We start from the raw sequence: 20024 nt of genomic DNA, 5'->3' as shown, positions 1-20024 counted from the left end.
TAAAGTTGTTAGGAGATGTTGTATGGAATTGATTAAATCTGTGTAGTATGTTAGCATGCAATAAGAAAAAGGGTTCATTCCACCTGCAAAAGCCACTGACAGCTTAAAGGTCTGCAATTAACTGAGCCACAGCTGGGTTTGTGGAGTGGCCACGATGGAAAATTAAGTACCTTAATGCAGCTTTGTTTCCTCTTTGGGAACCCAGAGAAGGACAAGCTCAGGCTCCAGCTATCCAAGCCTGTCAGGCAGCGTGTCTGGCAGACCCACAGCGCAATCCACTGCTCCCCTTTGCCACCTGCCCCGAGTGCTTGCTGCTGGTGCAGTGACACTAACAACAAAACCATGCTTTTAAGAATTAATGTCTTTTATTTAATCTGTTTTCCAGCAGGAAGTATGCAGAGTTGTCAGGTTGTCCTAAATCTCCAGTTACAGCCTAGAACGGAGTAAGGATGTCATCTGTTTTTTACCCTCCCTTTCAGAGGGCCAAGGAGAGAGCATAGTGGGAAGCATCGAATTCAAGGATTTCCAAGCTGTGCTGTGTGAGCTTGACAGCTCCTCAATTTGTTTCAGGACTCCTACCTGAGAGCAGAATGTGATCAGTAACGTTTGGGAGCTGGCAATACTTACTTCAGGTGCACATACCACATTTTAAAAGGTTGGTTTTTTTTTTTTAAAGGTTTAAAAAGCAACTTGCTGTTTAATGGCCTTGCTGTAGGGACGCTGGCAGGCAACACACTCTTGGCAAGCTGTTCCCTGAAGTTCAGGAGTGCATTGAAAGCCAGGAGATCTGGGACTTATTAACAGCACTGCAGCTTCAGGTCCTGCTGTGAGCTGGCAGTCACCAAGCGAGCAAGAAAGGAGCTGTCGGTGCTGCGTTTAAGGCCGTTGGGTGTGTGCGCATGCCCCATGCAGCATCTCTTTCTTCTGACTAGAATGATTTTGACCTTCTGAGTTAAACTTCCTTAATGATACTTTCCTATTATTTGAATCCTTTTCTTCAGCTTGTTTGCATGCAGTACATCATGTTTCATTTAGGATTTGATACGGTCAGAAGCCCAGGATAAAAGACAGAGTAATAAAAGGCTGGTTTATCATGACATTTTGTAGGACTGGAAGCTGCTGGGACCAGTTGGGACCAGTCATGGGCAAAAGAAATGTGTTTTTTTTGTCCACCATTGCAGTCTTCCTAGAGCAAAGTGGAGGTCTCTGTCTGCTTTAGGAGAGCCGACTAAACCGGATCGTTCCCCTCCATACACAAGTATTATCCTATCATATGCTGAGATAGCTCCTGCAGCATCCTCGGCAGTGATGTCCCAGCACATGGGGACAGCCCTTGGGCAGGGGTTTGTCTGCAGCATCTAGAGCTAAGTGTAATTGCTGAGAGTTAATCCAGCATGGTAGTTTAAGGCAAGACTATATTCATAGTTATTGTTTTTCATATTAAATGCCCTTTTTTTTTTTTAAGTCGTCATTAGGTTTAGCAAACTGGCTGTAGAGGTGATTATGTTCTGGTTGGAGAGATGTGCATGGATAGAGCAAGGCTGCACATCCTCAGGTTTCCCTTCCCTCTCAATTCTTGCTGCTTCAAGAAACAGTCATTTGCTGTAAGCCACATTTGCAGCTCTGAAAATGACTGTGCAAAACCTCATCAAAGCAGTGCATGTCCCAGAGTAATATAAAAAAAAAAAAAAAAAAATCTAAAAGGCACCTTGGAGTGTGCGAGCTCCCTGGGGTGCCAGAGGCCATCACCTGTGGTTTGCTGGTGTCCCCAGGTAGGACCCAGTAAATCTTTGTCTGCCCAAAGAGCCCAGGCAAAAAGGGAGAAAGGGTGAAATTGTTCTCTCTGAGGTTTGGGATGATTATTAAGTGCTGGCCAACTGCCTAATGGCTGTCACTGATTTGCAGAAGTGAGACAGAGCTGGGAGAGGTGACTGTATCTGTATAGCTGGGAACTTGTGCTTTTAGTTGCTAATTAAAGTTACATTTGTATTTGGAGTTTTCATGTTTAAAAATGCTAGCATTGTTTGTTTATAGCATGACCAAACTGGCAATTTGCTCTTGCTGCTTTCCTGGTACACCTGTATTTCACTTATTGCCTACTTTTGCTTTCCCATCCGTTTTTTTTTCACTTCTGTCCTGACAGCCCTTGTTCTTCTAGTCTTTGACTCCCCTTCCAGGCAGACATACGATCCTTTAGCGTTTTCCCTTTTTGTCTTTATAAACAATAGGCAGGCAGTCTAACAGCGGAAGTCCAAAGTCAAGGGAGCTTTGCAGATTCAGCTTGACAACTCCGCTCTCTGAATTATTTAAAGGCCATAAACAAAAGAAAGCCCATCTAGAGCTTCAGGTGACTTCTCATCTAGTATTGTGGAGAATGCCTGATAGGCAAGTCCTGCTCATTTTGCCTATTTAAATCCATGGGATTTAGTAGAATAGCAAATGCAATTAGAATTCAGAGGCTGCCTCCTGGTATTCCTTAGGGGAGGGTGAGGTGCAGGGAGGTGAATTAGCAAGTTGAGGAGAGGGAAGTGGAAGGTGAAGAAAAGAATAGAGAATTTCCCTCTAGTTATAAGAATTGTGTGTAGAGTTTGGATTTTTATTTTTTTTTCCCCCTCTCACAATCAATGAGCTTCTCTAAAGACATCTTATTTTTTTCTTTTGACTTTAATCTTGGTCCTTGGTGAGATGTTGTTGGTTTTTTTTAATATCCTTTGTTTTTAAATCTAAAATGCTTTTCAACAGCTGAATGACCTAGTGATTTCTGATTTCTCAGGTGCATTTTTGTTGCTGGTTTTGCTCGTCCTTCTGGATTTGGGAGTGTTTTAGATGGATGGGATCAGGGAAGCAGGCAGCAGAGCACAATTGAGTCCTTCAGATGATGCAGAGTTCGTTATTATCTCTTGAATAGTTCATTCTGCGGAACAAAGTAGGGAAGATGTCATGCTTTGCATTTATTGTAGTAAAGCTATAAAGCTGTACTCTCATTCTTAATACTTAAGTCATAGCTGTCTTCTCTTCCCAGTCCCTTAGCCTCCCAGATAAATACAATGGAGAAAGCATCAGTAGTAAGATATCAGAGAAGCAGCCTCATATGCATCATCTGTACTTCATATGGTTTTGTTTAATGAAGTTGTTCACCTTTTAATATACAGTCAGACCTTATTAAAATTCAATTTACTGTCTTTTACAATACTAATCATACAATTTGGTAATCAAAGCTGGTATTTTGCAGTGTGGCCTTACTTTGAAAATTGACCTGTGAATACGGCTCGTGTGCTTCAGTGTGTATTCTTTCAGGGATTCCAGCATCGCTTTCAGTTTACAAATGAAAATAGCTCTCTTTGCAAGAGCCTTGCAGACATGACCCAGCTCAAAGTCCAGTTCAGTAAACTTTTGTATACTGCTGTAACGATAAGAACTTACGGAGACCACACTGACCATGAGCCAGGCTGGCTCTGACCCTTTTCTCGGCTGGAAGAGGAGAAGAGACAGTTCTGCTGGCTGGGGGAGGAATGCCCAGCTCCGCTGCCCTGTGCTAACCCTGTACCACAGGAACAGAAGACAGTAAACTTTTTTAACACAACACTATGAGTTGGATATGTGCAGGGAGAAGATTTACCTATGACTGGAATTTTATCTGCTTACAAGTCAAGTAAACATGTGCTTGTGACATTAAACACAGTTTTGAATATCATCAGAATGGCTCTAGCCATTTTTCATTGCCAATCTCAAGTTTATCAACATCTTCATAATTTTCTGACACATGCCCTGGCTAGTGAAAATATTTGCCCATTGCACTCAGGGCATTTTTGAAACAGTGTTTTGCGGAGAGAAAGCTTCCTGTTTCTCAAGGCTAGAGAAGGCCGCGTGGTTGGGTACAGCTTGCCCAGCCTTGTCTGCGTTGCAGGGGGTGTCAGTTGTGTAGTGCTGCGCTTGATCCTGTTATAACATTAGCTGAATTGGATGTTGGAGGAGACCAGCAGGTTGAGAATTCTTTCAAGATTAATGGAAACTTTTGTTTTACCTTAATTAAAGTTTCATTCCCTAAATCAGAGTCCTCTTTCCCAAGTGGGTGTATGTTATATATAGCATTAGTATGGGTATAATTTCATTAAGCTTCTGTGCATGCTAATGTTTGTGCCTTAATTTTTCTCTGCAAGAAACAATTTTGTCTCTTTTTCTCTCATCAGATCCTGGTGATTTCACTTCTGCAACTCTCTCTATATGTGTGTGTTGCACAGAACATATAAGAACATATATATGTATATAGGAGTGTGTGTGTTCTTAAATTTCTTGTAGTGGCTTATGCAGCTACAAGCTGAGCCACCTTGGAGGCAGGTACCCTGCCCTCTTCTGCTCTTACAACTGTGCAGCTGCAGCCCTTTGAGTGGAAGCAGCTTCCAGGGATGAGATATTTTTGCTCTCCTGTTGTGCCTCGCTTCCCCTCCCCTTGCTGTAGCTCTGCGTGCAACATAAATGTGTAATCCCCCCGCTCCCTGCCTGCAGCCTTGGCTGGAGGTGTAGCATCTTACATATGCTGTTGTTTTCACCCCCACAGACAGCATCCTCAGTACTGACACTTAGACCTGTGACTCTGTTCTGTTGCTATTAAATATACCATTCCTGGCTTAAAGAGAAATTAAGGCTTTGATTTCCATGGCTGCCAGACTTTTGGCCCATGCAGTAACACGATTAGAAGACTTGCAGATGCAATAAAACCATCATCCTTCTCTTCCAGCTGGCATGAGCAAAACATTCAGAATGGTTAATTTGTTAATTTTTTTTCTCCAGATATCGAGGCCCCCCTGCAATGTTATTCCAAGACCCATTAATGAAACAGTCAGGATTTTAACATCTGTCCAGAACTTTCAAAGTTGGTTGGTTTGTGTTACTGTAGTGTCAGGGATTGGGTTTGGTTTGGTGGTGGGATCCCACTTAAAAATGGATGGGTATGTTCAAAGGATATTATTATAGTTACAGGATACAAATTAAATGTCAGAATTCGCATTGCTTTAACATAAACCTTTTTTTACATTTCTGTGTCAGACCAATCTTAGAGGTGGAGATGATTTTCATTAGCACGGTGCAAAGAAGCTACAATCAGCAGGAGATCCAATTTACTAGGTGTTGTCAAAACACCAAGTGACAGCTTCCTGCCCCAAAGAGTTGACAGCCAAACGGTATAAAATTAACAGTAGCAGAGTATGAATCAATTATCAGTTTTAAACTGATTTTTTTAGTCCATCAGCCATTCCATGAGTTCCTGCCACAGCGTTCCCCTCTTGCTGAGCCAGCCAGCCTGACTTAGTTTGGCTTCCTTCACCATTCCTGATATCTCCTATGATTAACCTGTTCTCCTCTATTGATTGCCACCATCTGTGGCTGTAATTGTTCTTCCACTTCTGCTTTGAGGAGATGGTGTCATGTGAGGGGTTTGGTAAGGTTTATTCTTTCCAGCCTGTCCCCCTAGCACTGACCAGCCTGTGTTCCCACCAGTTACGTGGCTGGAAGACCTCTTCTCCAGAGGTTCGTTCAGGGCTTTATCCATCGTATCTTGAGCCTATGGTAGCTTTAGTACCTTAATATTATTCAAACTTTTTGCTTTAATTAGGTGAATTCTGTGTTATTTAATTTTCTGCACATCCTGTCTCAGACTGGGAGCTGTGCAGGAACTGGTAATTTTGTGACTACCCTCATGTAAGCAATGCTTTTTACATCATTCTGCTTGGAGAAGGAAGGCTCTGCATCCTACCATCATGAGAGAGATTTTTATATCAATACTGAGATCCCTTAATCATAGACATCCAGTTGCCAAAGATGGGGGGAGATGAGCTCCTCTTTGTTTCAGTGAAAACTTCTGAAAATGTATCCAGCTTTAACCCAAGGCACGCACTTGGGTTAAAGGGACTGACAGTAGACATCATCTGAGTCTGAAACATTTCATCACGTCGAAACTGGGAAACCTAAAGTGTTTCCACAGCATGTAATTTACATGCAGAGCAGAATTCATTATTTTTGGCAAAAACAAGCCTGGGCTTGCCCAATATGGGCTGTTGGACTGAATTCTAGATGGCTGCCAGGTACTATCAAAAAAACATCCCTGGCAGTTTGGGCAAATCTGACTGTCTGCTATAGCCTCAGTCCCAGGAACCAATGTTTTCCTACACCAAATGGGGGAAGCAAACAAAACTGCAGGATGTAGAACTGTACGCTGAGGGCACAGAGGAGCACATCCTCAAACAGAGCTGCCACGGCTGTGTGAGTGCCACCATTGTCTGGGACCCCTGTGAGGGTCATCTCCTGGGTGCGGGGAGGGAGGAGGAGACCGCAGGATGGGCTCTATGTGGCTTGAAAGACTGGTTAAACTATGGGCTTGTAGAAGAGAGGATATTGGGGCTCCTGATACTTTCCAAGGCCTATAACTGTTCAGAATATTGTGAGCATAGTCAGTATCATTCAAGAATTTCTTGCTGTTCTCCCATGCTCCTGGCGTGGCAGCCTGCTGTGAAACTCCCCTATGGCTGGAGGAGTTGTTGGACCAATTGGGAAATACCAGACGCTGATGTAGGTCTAGGACCTATGACTGCTAGGTAAGTGTCCTGGATCTCATGAACTTAGATGTGTGCATAGGTATGAACTGTGGGGTGGAAAGTGGCGTTAAGGGTTCTTCAAAACCCTTGGCTGGGTATTACGTTGGACCCTGTATGTCCCGTCTCACCTGGCAGCAGTTGCAGTTTAGGGTTGATTTTTATCAGGCTTGATAGCGGTGGTTTGTGCCCCTAGTCTGTTTGGGAGAAGAACGCAGCTGGAACAGGTGTCTCATCAGCAAATAAGTAAATACTGCAGTTCAGAAAAGGAATGCGTATTAGGAGGGTTAAATCCTGGTGGTATTTCTCCCTGCTTTTTCTCTTCAGTGCCTCATTGTGAACATCTGGATTAACCTTGAGCAAATCCACCGAGTGTGTTGCCTCGGTTTCCCCACATGTCAAAGAAGGATAATACTTGACTAATTCACCAGGGCATTTGTTACACTTAATTAATGTTGTAAAGTGTCTTTGGTTCCTCTGATAAAATGTGCTGTGCAAATGCTAAGTTGTTTTTACTGATTGGATTGTTAATTAAAATGTGCACATATAAATGATTTATTGGTATTAGAGAAGTAAGGCTTAATAATTTAAAATATTAACATCAAGGTGGTTGGGTTAGTTGTAAGCCTGTATCATTCAGCTGTTTAGAGACTGAAACTAATGGCACTGGGAGAGGAAGAGAAGCGGGAGCCGGACCAGCTGGATCCAAACTCCAGTGCCTTGCCCAGGAAAGCCACTGGCAGCATCAGCGGTGCACTGAGCTTCATAGAGCACAGGAGATGTCACCTAGCAGGGGATCTCACTTGGCCCAACTTGGAAACCATTTGTCAGCCTTTGGAGGAATGTGCTCTGGTTCAGCATGGCAACTAACGTGCAGCATTACCTTTTGTGGATCAGGAAAAAGCATGAAGGGAGGGATATCTGAGGCATACATGTGTCTGCAATGCTGCTGATGTGGATCACCTTCTCCTGTTGAAAGCTCCTGGCCCATCAGTGGTTTGTTCTCACAAAATAACCTGGTATTTCACTCTCTAACCATAAAGCTTCTGTCGCCTTATATCCTTCTGTCCTCTTGCTTCTGTCTAGGCAGATGTGGGAATAAGCTGTAGTTGACAGCCCAGGCAGGGACCTGAGGAACGTATGTGTTATCCTAGTGCAGTAATGAGTTCAGGGACCTAGAGTTACAGAGCTGAGAAGAGAAGGCCTCTAGGAGCAGCTTCAGTTGGTTGATTGGATACTGGGACCAGAGAGGAAGGTTAACCATCGTCTATTCCCTTTCTGAACCTGAGGAAGATGTGCACATCGGTGATGGTGCTAGCGTGTTGGAGGCAAAAGGGCTGGAAAGAAAAGGAAGCTGTTCTGTAAGCAGGATTTTCAAAGGTGGATTCACAAGGGAGGGGAGGGAGAAGGAGATGGGAAGATGAACGCGGTGCTGTAGAAGAGGCAGTTCAAACTCAAGAAAGGAGTGCTGAAAGTAGAGTTTTGAAGAGAGATGCCGTGCAGGGGACAGTGATCTCAAAATACAAAAGCCCTGAAGGATATGGGACAGATGGTCTGGGAAAGATGAAAGCGTTCTTGCACAAACAGGGAGTTGCTGATTCAAGTGTGAAGAAGATTTAAAAGAGGGAACTGAGCAATTGAGGAGTGTTGGATACAGTTGAGCTGGAAGAGAAAGCACTGACTTAGCAAAAAGGAAAAGGAAGAAAAATAGAAGAGTTAAGAGGGATGGGAGAAACACGAGTGCGAAAAAGGCATGGGAGAACCAATTAAACATGAAGCATAGCTTAAACAAATTGGAGTTTGCCCTTCACAGTAGGGCAAGGAGTGTGTTGTAAATTAAAAAGGGCTGAGGAGCTGGGCCGTGCAGAAAAGGATGTCTTTTAGCATCTCAGGAGTTTCCTGCCAGCATCCATTCCTTCCCAGTGCAGCAACTGGAAGTGGTGGTTCTTGCTGTGCTTCAGGACTGGGCTGTGTAGCACTCGTGGTAGGCTGTGCCTGTAGTGTGGATTGCTTGTCTGTGTAATTCAGGGTAGCTTAAGCTGAAAAGGCTTTTCACGTTCTACTGATTTCTGTTTACAGCTCCCATCCCTGATGGTTTGCTATTGGTCTGCACAAAATCAAAATCTAAAACTACCAGATTTAGGTCACACTTCTGAATAGTCTCATGCAGATTGGTGGCCATTTCTTCAGATCACACATTTTATTTCTGATGAGGGTTTGGAACAGAAGCATAGCGATAGTAATGATAGCACCTCGGGGCTTGGCTTTGCCACGTACAGTGTGATGGGCAGGGCGGCATGACCTTGGCTAGGGAGAGATTAAATTCATCACCTCCAGCATGATGTAATGACTGACTGCCACAAACAGCAGAAGAGAAAGGAGGAAAATGTATCAGCAGGAGAAATGCAGATCTTGGGCGGTGCAGTTGTCGAGCAATGTAAGCATTGCATTGTGTAGATTTGCCGAAGGAATATTTGGGGACTTTGAGTGTTAAGAGAATATAGATGCTAAAAGCTGTTTTCACTAAACTAATGCCTAACCATTTCCCGTGGTTTTGCAATATCAATGCTAATGTGTTGCATGTTTATATATACATTTTCTGCAGGCTTATTGCAAGCTATATTTATATACTGCTGCCACTTTTGTTCAAGGCCTTGAGCATATTGTTTACGGGGAGCGTCTGAAATACCAGGATATATGACCATAGGAACAAGTAGCTTTAGAGACCTTGTCACAGATAGATGGGCAGTGGAGCTCAATATTCCGACACATAGAGGACATAGAGGAGACGACTTCCTCTTTGGGGGAGGCAGGTTAATATCAACATAATTTGGTTTGAACATATGTCTCCCTACCTTGCCTGATGGCGGGTACAATAGCTGTTAGAGTTCTGTACTTCACTTTGCAGTAGATGCAGAATAATAAGTGTCTGACAAGTTACTCTCATCTTGAGTTCTAAATAAATTAGGAGCTCATCAAAACCAGTTTTGCTTCAGAACAACTAAATTACAAAGGCAGTGGCCTGTAATATATCAACAGTTCCTGGGGTGAGCTTTGCTGACTGGCTCTCCTGCCTTTGCAGAGCTTTCTTTGCCCTCTTCCCATAAGTCTCGTTGGCCTCTGTTTCCATCTTGAACATCAGAAGACAGTGTAGAAACGAGCAAAATTGGTGCCTGTCCGCAGCACTGTACACGTCCGTACTTCTATTTTCTTCTAGCCTGGTCTTCAATTGCCTTGTTGATCCTGTTTTCTTGAGAGCTACATGCTGAAAAGAAAGGTCATGCTAAGAAAAAGTGATTTCTCACTTGACTGAGAGATAGCTTACTACTTATTTGAGTGTGTCATTGGAGCAAGCCTGGGAGTGTTTTCCTCTGAGCACCCATGTGCTGTGAATACAGAGACCTGGGTATACATGCTAGCAAATAAGCTTCTACAGCATCATCTTGTGCCAAGTTTGGTCTGAATAGGAGTAGAAAAATACTTTAAGTGTAAAATCCAAAAATGAGAAGACTGCTTCTTCAGGGAGCAGGAAGGAGGGATATATTCATGTATTGAGAGTAGTGATTAGAAAATACCAGATGTGGAAATGTCAGAGAACTTTGATAAAAGCATCCCTAGTACAGAGGTTAAAGTCAAATTGCAGAAAAATGAGGGGAGGGATTCAAGGAAATGGCGAATTTCCATCTGCGAGTGTTTCCTAGCGAGACGCGCTTCATCTTGTGCGGAAGCTGCAAGCTGTGTGATGTAGGATGATGAAAACACTAATTTGTTTGAAAGCTTTTTCCCCTTTATAGTGTGTCCGTGAATTCCTACGTGAGAAGAAACTATATGCGTGTGCATATGATTGTGGGCAAGTCCGTGTATAGAAAGTGAGCCGAAGGAGCGCTGTCATCCATAAATCTGTGTGTAAATGTGTTAAGAAAATATCTATACTCTGCTGTGCGGGTGTAATTGTATAGCATTTGTAAACATAAAAACCCCAAAAAATTGTGTCTTTGCAGCTGGATCTAGACAGAAGCACAGATGAGACCTTTCTCAGATATATTGAGTTGTTCCTCTTTTTTTTTTGGGCCCTGATAAGATTATAGAAGCTTTATCTTTGTATGTACAAAGGAATTACCTTAAGAATGAGATAAAAATACAGTTTCTAAGGATTAAAAGACATGGTTTAGGTATGCGTGTTCTGTTCCAGGTTTAAAACCTAAAGAGTTGGGTGTTGCTGCTCCTGAAATTTCTTGGTACGACTTCTTTTGTATGTAAGACCTTGTTCTTTAAAGAAGTACTGGGTTTAAGGAACTGATTAATTTCTTCTTTGGCCTGATGTTCACAGTATAGATAATATTCCCTTATAATTGTTCAGAAGGGTTTAATGTTAGGTGAGTGTGATGGCATATAAAGTAAATTCTGGCACACAGGGAGACAGAGGGTTGTGGACCACTTCATAGATAACAATTGTATTGCAACAATGGAAAAAAGAAAATAAAATTCCATGTGCAGCACGTTGTCCTGCTGGGAGGAGATCTAATCTAGCGGTTTAGCTTTTAAAAAGCTCTTTGATTTTTGTATGCTGGAGGTTCATTGTGTTTCCTAGATTAGAATTAGTAATTTTCTTGCAAAAACAAAAGCTGACTTGAGTCATACAACAAGAAAATAACCAGGTCTCTGGGAAATTGGAATGAGAAGCCGTTAGAATCTGCTAATTACAAGATGAAGAGCAGACAAGCAGTAGTGGTCTGTTGGGGAACGGCTTTCACATATATTGATGTATGAAAAGACTTTGCGTGAGATGTCAATGGGAAAAGTTTCCGTGAAATGTCTTGCAGACGGTTTGCAGCTCAGTCCTGCAAGCCAGCACCTGAGTAATAGTTGCCATCTTCAGTAAGGACTGAGTAGCTTTACTTAAAGGGCTTTCTGTACAAACAGCACTAGATTTAGTTCAACTATATACTTTTATTCTGCCTATAAATAACATGAGACAATGGCCACTGGAGTGTGAGCTTTCTCACCCAGTATACTTTCCCATTGTATCAACAGCTTTGCTTAATTAGGCTCCAGCTCCTCTGAGTAAGTGTTCAGGGTCTGCTGGCAGCGAGTCCGTCTGCTTGAAAGAGAATTGCTGACAAACCAGCCATTCGCTAGCAAAAACGTCTGCTGGGGTGGGAAGGTGAGAAGTTGTTAATTTAAAATGAGATCTTTAAGAATCCTAACTGTGAATCTGTAGAAAAAACCTAGCTGAAAATCCAGAAAATTCACGCTTACCTCAATGACAATGGTGCTGGAGGTTTGAGGCAAATACGCTTTATTTGGGCAAAAAAGGGGGGATAACAGAGGCATAAACTTCATGGTCTGTAATTATCCATAATACTGTGAAAGTCCCAAATAGGATTTCCAGTCCATCACGTGAACACGTGCACATACAATTTGGAGCCACATCTTGCATCTTAATGATCCTCCTAAGGAACAATTTCAGCCCATTGTGTTATTGCTGTTACCTGTAGAAGGTAGGGGAGAGTGTAAAAGTAAGAAGTCCACATTGTTCCATTTTTCCTTTAGCCAAACTTTTTTTCCTTTCTCAGCGTGAGCCTTGCAGGAAACGCAGTTGGGTAAGTTTATTTCAAGGTTAGTCTTGTCACTGCGGTTTCCAGCCTTCAAGTACTCTGACTATGTTCCTGGGAAGACTGGCTTTTGCAAAACTACCACGTTTACAAACTATGAAAGTGTAGGTTATGTTCACACATAAATGTTCTGATTCACAGTTTCACTCCCAACAGGGGGTACTGAGATGTTTCAAAGTCGGCGTCCAGGCTCCTCCTCTTGTGTAGACCATGTTCCAGTTTTTCCTTCTGGGAAACTTGCCCTGGATGGTGCAAACTTCTGAATTTCACTTTAAGAATTGATACATATGTGGGATAATGGAGGAGGAATGGTCTCACAAATTATTATATTGAAGGGAAAAAATAGTGAGTGATTTGTGCTCATCTCCCCTGTTTTGAGCCCCTTTGGGACAGGCTCTCTATTTTGTGTCAGGAAAGGAAGGTGATAAAATACTTGGCTGTGATTTTGCACAAGCCCACTGGCGAGAGAGGCGCTTAGCTCCTGGAGTACTGTGGCTGTGGGCAGGTGTGCGCAGTGGCTCTTCATTAGTGAAGAGGGATGAGAGGTGAGCTTTGCAGTTCCTGGGAGGATGCGTTTATAGCTTAGCTAGAGGGTCTGTCTGGAGCTTTAGCTTGCCCCCATAGAGTTAAGTCCACTTGAATATCAGTGTGTGTCCCTCCAAGGAGATGTGTGGGTGGTTTTAACACTTGTCCATCTGGGGTGACTTCCATTTAGCCACCCCCACCAATGTTTTCTTGTACAAAGAAGTGGAGGAGCTACAGCCTCAGCTGTCTTTTACTCCCTATCACACTGAAGCAGCTCTTAAAATTTTCAGTTGTTCAGCTGAGTTTCCTCAAGCTTCACAAAACATCCAGAGCATTTCTGAGTCTCTTAATGCCGACTGCTCTTGCATGAATGCCAGCAGTCAGCCAGACTTTTCTTCTCCTCCCTTCCTTCCCTGTACAAATTGCTTCCCCAGGGCTGTCCAAATACAGGGCTCATCTAGGAGGGAAGGAAATCAGCGTGTTTCAAAACCCAGCTGTCACCAGGTGAATAATTTTTTCGAATGATGAATGTAGCAGGTATCTCATCTACTCAGGCAAGTCCTAAATTTGATTTTGTTTTTCTTTGCCATCAAGAATGTATTGCAGAAATTTCTTCTTTTGGTGCAATCAATGAAAGTCCCTTCAAATCCCAAGGGTAAATGCTCATAAGTTCCCGTGGGTGGACCAGTCATGTTCATCCAGTGCCATGTCTAGAAGGGGATGTCAAGTTCAGGACAGAGGTGCTTCTGTCTGGCCTGTCTTTGCTCACAAGACTGATTTATGTCATTTTGAATAATGCCTACCTCCATGTGGATATGCGTCCAGTCTGTAGGCAGCAACAAAGATTTGTGGTGGAGTCAAATCCTTCCCAGTGTCAAGGAACTGTCCTTTAGACTACCCATAATGCTGTCACTGCAGTCAAGGAAAAAGTTGGCATATGTGGAGGACTGTTCATAAGTCTTGCACAGGACTTCAGCCCTGCAGCATCCTAGAGCTGTTCTGGACCCACACCCTGTGTTAGTGTTGACGTGAGTCCTGAGGTGCACCTGTGTTTGTCAGTTAATCTTTCTAAATTTGTATGTAATGCTGAGGGACAAGGAGATGCGTACTTGAGCTGTGCTCTTTTCTATTGATTTAACAGGACCAAAACTCTTAAGCTGTGTCTTGTCGATTTTGTGGCTGTCCCTGGCTCGTTGAGATGCCCTGTTATCTCATCGCAGGGGACCCGGGTGCTCCGCACCGCGTCTCCACAGATCGCTTCTGATCTGCAGAGGAGAGGTTGCCACATTTCAGCAGGTTACACAGTCAGTGGCTTTCCACCAGAATGCAGTAATACTTGAGACTAGCAACCACATGGAACAAAATGCTGTTGCTGACCAAACAGTAAACCCTCATCTCTTCATTTTTGTTGTGTTTGTTCATTTTTTTTCTTCAATTTTGTTTTAGCAAAGGCAGCTGGCACCTTCTGCCTCTCTTGTTAAGAAGGGCTACAGGTGCTAACCACCCATAGGAGGAGGTGCATGCGTAGGAGATTCATCTTAATCACTGATTTCTTCAGAGGAGGACTACTCGGTTTGGGTGGATCTCCAGCATATACTCTCTGCCTCTGCTTAGGGAATTTCTGGCTCCTGGAGACAACAAATTTGGGAGGGATGGGGAAGGCCAGCCTTTCAACCTTCTTGCCCTGCATAGAAACACCAAGTGATTATGGTAAAGTGGAACATGCAACCACAATGGATAGTGATACTCTATTTTTCATGCCTGAGAGATACAGATGCTCATAGTGGCGTGGTAGGGGAAATAGGTATTCTGCCAGGTAAGTGGTCATGGTGGTTATCTTTTGAGGACATGATGACTCCGTTCATGTATGTCCTAGCAAAAAGATTGGTTCAACATGTACACAGCTCTCAAGTTACAAACCTACAGATCTAAGCAATTTCACGACTTTGGTGTTTAACATATAGAATATATTGGCTGTTTTACAGGCAACGTGAAAAGAAGATAATTGTTTCTTTAGAGGATTAAAAACAAGTTACTTAGCTGGGCTGCCGGGGAAGCAGTGCCAGAGTGCCTTAACAAGCGAGTCACTGTTTGTTCGATGACAGATTTGGTGCTAATTTTGCTGCTGTCTGCTCCTGTTTGCGTCTCATGGTTGTGGATGAAAGCAGCAGAGCAGTGATTAGCTCAGACCCTGCTGAAAAAAAAAACAACAAAACAGTGACTTCTGAAGAACAAGGGAGTGAGACTGTATTACCCTCTGGCGTTTTTATTTTATTTAGCAGGTAAAACTGTTCATTGAACCAGAGTTCATTTACAGTGGTACCCCAGCAGACTGCAGCAGCAGGATGAATTACCAATCACTCACAGTGCAAACAGGAATCATTCAAACCCTGGATCATCTGTACTCAGGAGTTCAGGTCTCTTCCACTGCACACTAGATCGCTACTGGTGCCTCCTCCTTGCCCCCAAAATCCTATCGGGTCTCTCAGTCCCTTGTCTTAGTCCCCAAATCACATTTCTATCTACATTCCCCCCCAGTGGGTTTTGATTCTAGTGCTGTTAACCAGAAGCTAAGTGATTCACAGGATTAGACTCTTAGCCACCAAATTGATGGGAATTGGAGTATATGCTTCCTTCGAGGATATACTTCCTTTTCAGGAGCTTTGACTTTGGAGGATTGTTGGTGAGATAATATCAGGATTCTTAACTAATCCCCTAATGATTGTACCCGGGATGAACAAATCTATCTATAACAATTAGCCCAGTGGTCCACCACAAGGCTACTCTTACCTGATAAGCGGGCTTTTGCTTTGAAAAGGATTTTTCTCCCTTTGCTTCAAAGCTGGTGGCTGTGCAAAGTCCCAAACCTCATGGCAAGGCAGCGTGCAACCCTCTTGGGGCTGGGTCGAGCTGGCTTTCGGCTCCCTTTGGAGCAGGGTGTATTCTAGTCACCGAGTTTATTAAAAATGCACACGTTAAGTGATGGAATCTTTATGGCAAGTTTGTCTGGAGATGGATAGCAGCAGTGAGAGAAATTGAAAAATGTGTCTGAGAAAAGATGTCAGCTGTCTTTAGAGAAAAACAGTTCGTGGCGGGCGGTTTGGCAGTGTGCGTTACAATTGCTGGTGCAAGGACAGATGCGGGACACCAGTCTGGGAGCAGTGGTTCAACCTCAGCATCTCCAGGGCTGTTGCCAGTGCCCCAGCACTTCTGTGCTTACGTTTATTGGCTGTTTTGGATTTTCCACTGAATTATCTTGGTTTGGCAGGGGGTGTCTGCGCTTGCTGGTTGCATCAGGAGTGTGGTTTGAAGGGCAGAGGCTGTCTCCTGTCTGTGGCTGGCACCCAGTTTTTGCCTGGGGGTTGCCTGACTGATGCAGCAGACCATTAATTTGCAGACAACCAGGATATCTCTAAAGGCAACCCTATCAATTGGCAGGAGGTAAATAGATGCTGCCTTTCTAAATAAAGCAGGACTGCAGCCCTCTCTGTTTACCTTCCCTTCCAAACTGAATGTATCTGCTATTGCTCTCTAATCTCTTCTCCTCTTTGTTTTATTTATCTGAAACCTCTTGGCTGTGGGAGAAGTTGCGCGGCCTCGGAGTTGGACGGGTTTTGTCATGGTGATTAGTCGGTTTAGTTAGGGTGCTGGAGACCTTTGTCCATATGCTGCCGAAAGATGAAAATTACTATTATTATTTGCCCACTTCACAGGGAGGCTGTGAGGATTAATTCATGTTTGTAAATTGCTTTGGAGATTTAAAGCTCTGTACGAGCACTAAAGATTATTGCTTTTTAATTCTTCAAGGTAATACAACTTTTATAAAGACTTCTAGCCTCAAAAGCATCTTGGAAATGGGAAAAGTCCCTTTGAAATTAGATATACGTCTAATGTTTAAGATAAAAACAACTGCTGCTTCTCTGCTGGAAAAAAAAAAAAAGCAATGACAGAAAGTGATCGTGCCTCTTCCTTTTTTCCAGGAGTCCAATGTGCTGATTGCTGCTAACAGTCAGGGTACAATTAAGGTAAGTTACTTCATGAATCTCCCCCTTAAACGCTTGAACCTGTTGTTAGTGAAGAGCAAGGTCAGAGAAACCGTACAGCCAGGAGAAGCCATTAGAGGAGGTCATCCCAGCTGTAGAAGTTTGTAATTTAAATGATGTATTTGCCTCTGGCACATGGGGAGCAAGTCGACAGTGCACCAGCAATGAAACGGAGTTAAAGCAAGTTGGAGAAGAGCGGCTGGAAGCCATCCGGTACCCGCTGTCCCTCCACCGCTCCTTGGGGTCCTGGTAGCGTGGGGGTCTGGCTCAGACATCTCCCCAGGCTCACGCTGGGCCTTGTGGCAGCGGAGGCTGCACGTCAACTTGGGGGGCTTAACCAGAGCCCGTCCTCTGGCTGCTGCCGTCAATGTGGGGTGCAGCAGAGCTGAAAGCTGAGCTCCTGATGTGCAGCTGGCTGGAGCAGCGTTTGAAATAAGCAGGGCAGCTCCCTCTCTTTGCTTACTCCTGGTGCCCAAACTGGCTGTAACAGCAGCTGCCAGCGCGGGCTTTTGTGAAAGCAACAGCCTTCCCTCTGCAAAAGAAGCCAGTGTATTGCCTGATTTTCAGCACTTGAATTAAAAGTATTCCAGAGTGTGTGTTCACCGTATTTCTACCTGTGAAATGTCAAGTAACATGCAAAAGGCTTTGTCCTTTATGTGTCTATCAGACAGCCAAGCAAAACCAGTACCCAGGCTGGTACAATGCTGGTGCTGGTCTTCTGGAGAACCCCGGGTCTAATGCCATCCCAAATTGTACGCAGCAGGGTTGACCTCCACCATGTTTTTGAGGCTTGGTGGTTAACACCGTAAAGTTCTAGCCCAGAGCCCTGGCAGCTTTTTGTAGGTGCTGATAAAGAGATTTACTTGCTGTTTGCAAAGTTAAACACTGGATTGTCGCTCTCGTAAAGCTGAAGTCCTCATCCTGGTTCCCCCTCACGGGCCTGTGTCAATAGAAGCTCTCTGGAGCCAGACTGGAGTTGCTGGTCTGAACGGTCCTGGAAGAATCACAAAAAAAAGCAGGAATGGGGGTAGACCCAAGTGGTCTGTGTTTCACTGCGTGTCATGATTTTTTTTTTTTTCCCCCCTCTTCTTTAGGCCACAAGTGGCCTGGTTACTCCTGCTCTTGCAGTGTGTGGTGCTGTAGCTTCTTGTTTGTAGGCAATTATTTAGCAGGCTGTGGAATTGGTTGCTCCTTACTTTGGTCACTTCCTTCTTAGTAAAATAGGCAAAATGTACAGGTGCTTTTGATATCTTCAAGTGAATGCAGTAGCAACAGGAGAGTGATTAGAGAAGAGAGGTTTTGCTCATGCACTTTGCTTGTTAATGAGAGAAGGTGGAGAGAGAAATGTACAAAACGCCAGGGCTGTCAGAACGCTGGTACTTCCATTTGCCCTTGGCAGCACACAGAGGGAAGGTGAGATGGTCTGGGAACAGACTGGGTTTGCACAGCTCGCTCCAGTCTGGGGGTAGATGCCATGCCAGACAGTACCCACGGGCTAAACCTCTAGAGCTTTCCCCAGTACAGAATCGTAGAATGGTTTGAGTTGGAAAGGACCTTAAAGATCATCTAGTCTGACGTCTCTGCCATGGGCAAGGACATCTTTCACTCAATCTGGTTGCTCTAAGCCTTGTCCAAACTGACTTTGAACACTTCCAATGATGGGGCATCCGCAGCTTCTCTGGGTAACCTGCTCCAGGTAAAACCAAGCCAGGTTAATACAGCTCGTGCGAGCCCTCATAGTCACTTTTCTTCTGCTGTCTCCAGACCGTGCCTTCAGAAGCTGCTGCACCATCTTAGCATGGACAAGGGAAATGTGAGCACAGACAGTTGGGAGGACAAAATCTCTGGTCTCCATTACAAGATTTCCAAGAGCTGGTTAATTGGGATGAGTGGAAATGAGACAACTGTGGATGGTTTTGCTTCATGTCGTAATTTATCCTAGCGCAAGGCAGACATCAAAATTGGGATCCCTGCCAAGTGCTTATCCTATTTGTGTGATGATATTGCATGCTGGTGAATAAAGAGTAAGGGGTGGAGACAGAAGGGCCAGTCCTGTCCTAGTGATCTATTTGCTGATGTAGGAGGTAATGAATGTCATAAATTGCTATTCTAAATGTCTCGTCTTCCCTACTAATCAGGTACTGGAGCTGGTATGAAGGGTTTTCTCTCAAGGCATGAGGTACTTGGTCCAGCTGACTTGCTACGGTATTCATCTGGGATCTTCAGCGGGACGAGAAACCAAAACCACCTTGATGTTCCTCCCCAAAACCATCATGTTTGGGTTTTTTCCATTTATGGACTTTGTAGGACACTTTGAGACACTGGAAACACCAGTGAACTGTCTGCCATCAACATTTACTCCACAGACTTTGCTGCTGCTGATGGTGGTGGTATGGTTGTCTAATTTTTATGATAGGAAAACAAATTCTTTTAAATAAAAACAAAAAGGAATAATAAATTTTATTGAGCCACAAGCTGAAGCTGGAAGATTGTCTCTTGTTGCGTATGGCAACAGATTTACTTGGGAAAAGGGAGCTTACAGGACCACACAGGGCTGTCCTCAGTTGCACATCTCCAGTTACTTTCATCTGGACTGTTCCTTCATCCCCATTGGGAAAAGAAAGTCTCTAAGCCTTACCTGGACACACAAGCAATCTGCTTTGAGATCCTGTAACATTATGATTTAGTTGTTCCTTTGATTTATTTTTTTTTAGATGCATTAAATGTTGAGAAATGTCACCCAGGTTGACACCTCTGGAGACTGAAGTCCTCTGGTCATCAAGAGAAGGGCAGCTTCCCCTTCCTCCTCTCCTTATGCCCCTGCCTTGACCTGAGGGGGCAGCTCCAAAGGAGAGGAGTAAGTTGTCCTTCCATCCACATGAGCCTGGGCCTCTCTGCTGCCTGCCACCAGCAGCATGCTGAGACGAGGTGACCTGCAACTGCCTGCGACCTGGACTGACCTCGCCAAGATGTTGTGGGATAACGATCTCTGCCCCGAGTCCTGGCTGTGTTTGACTATCTCAGCTAGAGGAGGAAGCTTCTAGATCCAGTTACCAAAGCCCTGCACCACTGCATCACCCATGTGGTCTGGTTGCGTTTGCCCCTCTCTGCGCACCATGGAATGTTGTAATAAGGGAGGGGATGGAGTTGGTTTGTAATGTGTTTCAGAGCCATGATATAAGTAGCCTTATTTTTAATGGTCATGCATACACTTAATTGTACATATGGAGGGGGAATAAACCATGATGCTAAGA

At 44.0% G+C, this 20024-nt stretch overlaps 1 protein-coding gene and 1 non-coding gene across 6 annotated transcripts in view; both read left to right on the top strand.

Annotated features, from left to right (window-relative positions):
* Positions 1 to 20024, top strand: part of COP1 (COP1 E3 ubiquitin ligase) — a 127221-nt gene extending 107197 nt beyond the window's left edge. For all 5 annotated transcript variants that reach the window (XM_086753765.1, XM_086753764.1, XM_086753763.1 and 2 more), the window contains 2 exons: positions 16708 to 16752; positions 18909 to 20024. In XM_086753765.1, the coding sequence (XP_086609891.1) occupies positions 16708 to 16752; positions 18909 to 18926 (63 nt within the window). In that variant the 3' untranslated portion in view covers positions 18927 to 20024. The remainder of the gene's footprint in view (positions 1 to 16707; positions 16753 to 18908) is intronic.
* Positions 1119 to 1257, top strand: LOC147599924 (small Cajal body-specific RNA 3). Its single transcript, XR_015259304.1, has one exon.

The sequence above is a fragment of the Chlamydotis macqueenii genome, chromosome 8 (genome assembly GCF_036417535.1).
Source record: "Chlamydotis macqueenii isolate bChlMac1 chromosome 8, bChlMac1.mat, whole genome shotgun sequence".
NCBI classification, from domain to species: Eukaryota; Metazoa; Chordata; class Aves; order Otidiformes; family Otididae; genus Chlamydotis; species Chlamydotis macqueenii.
Note: the sequence above shows the minus strand (reverse complement) of the source record. Positions and strands in the feature narration are given on the sequence as shown.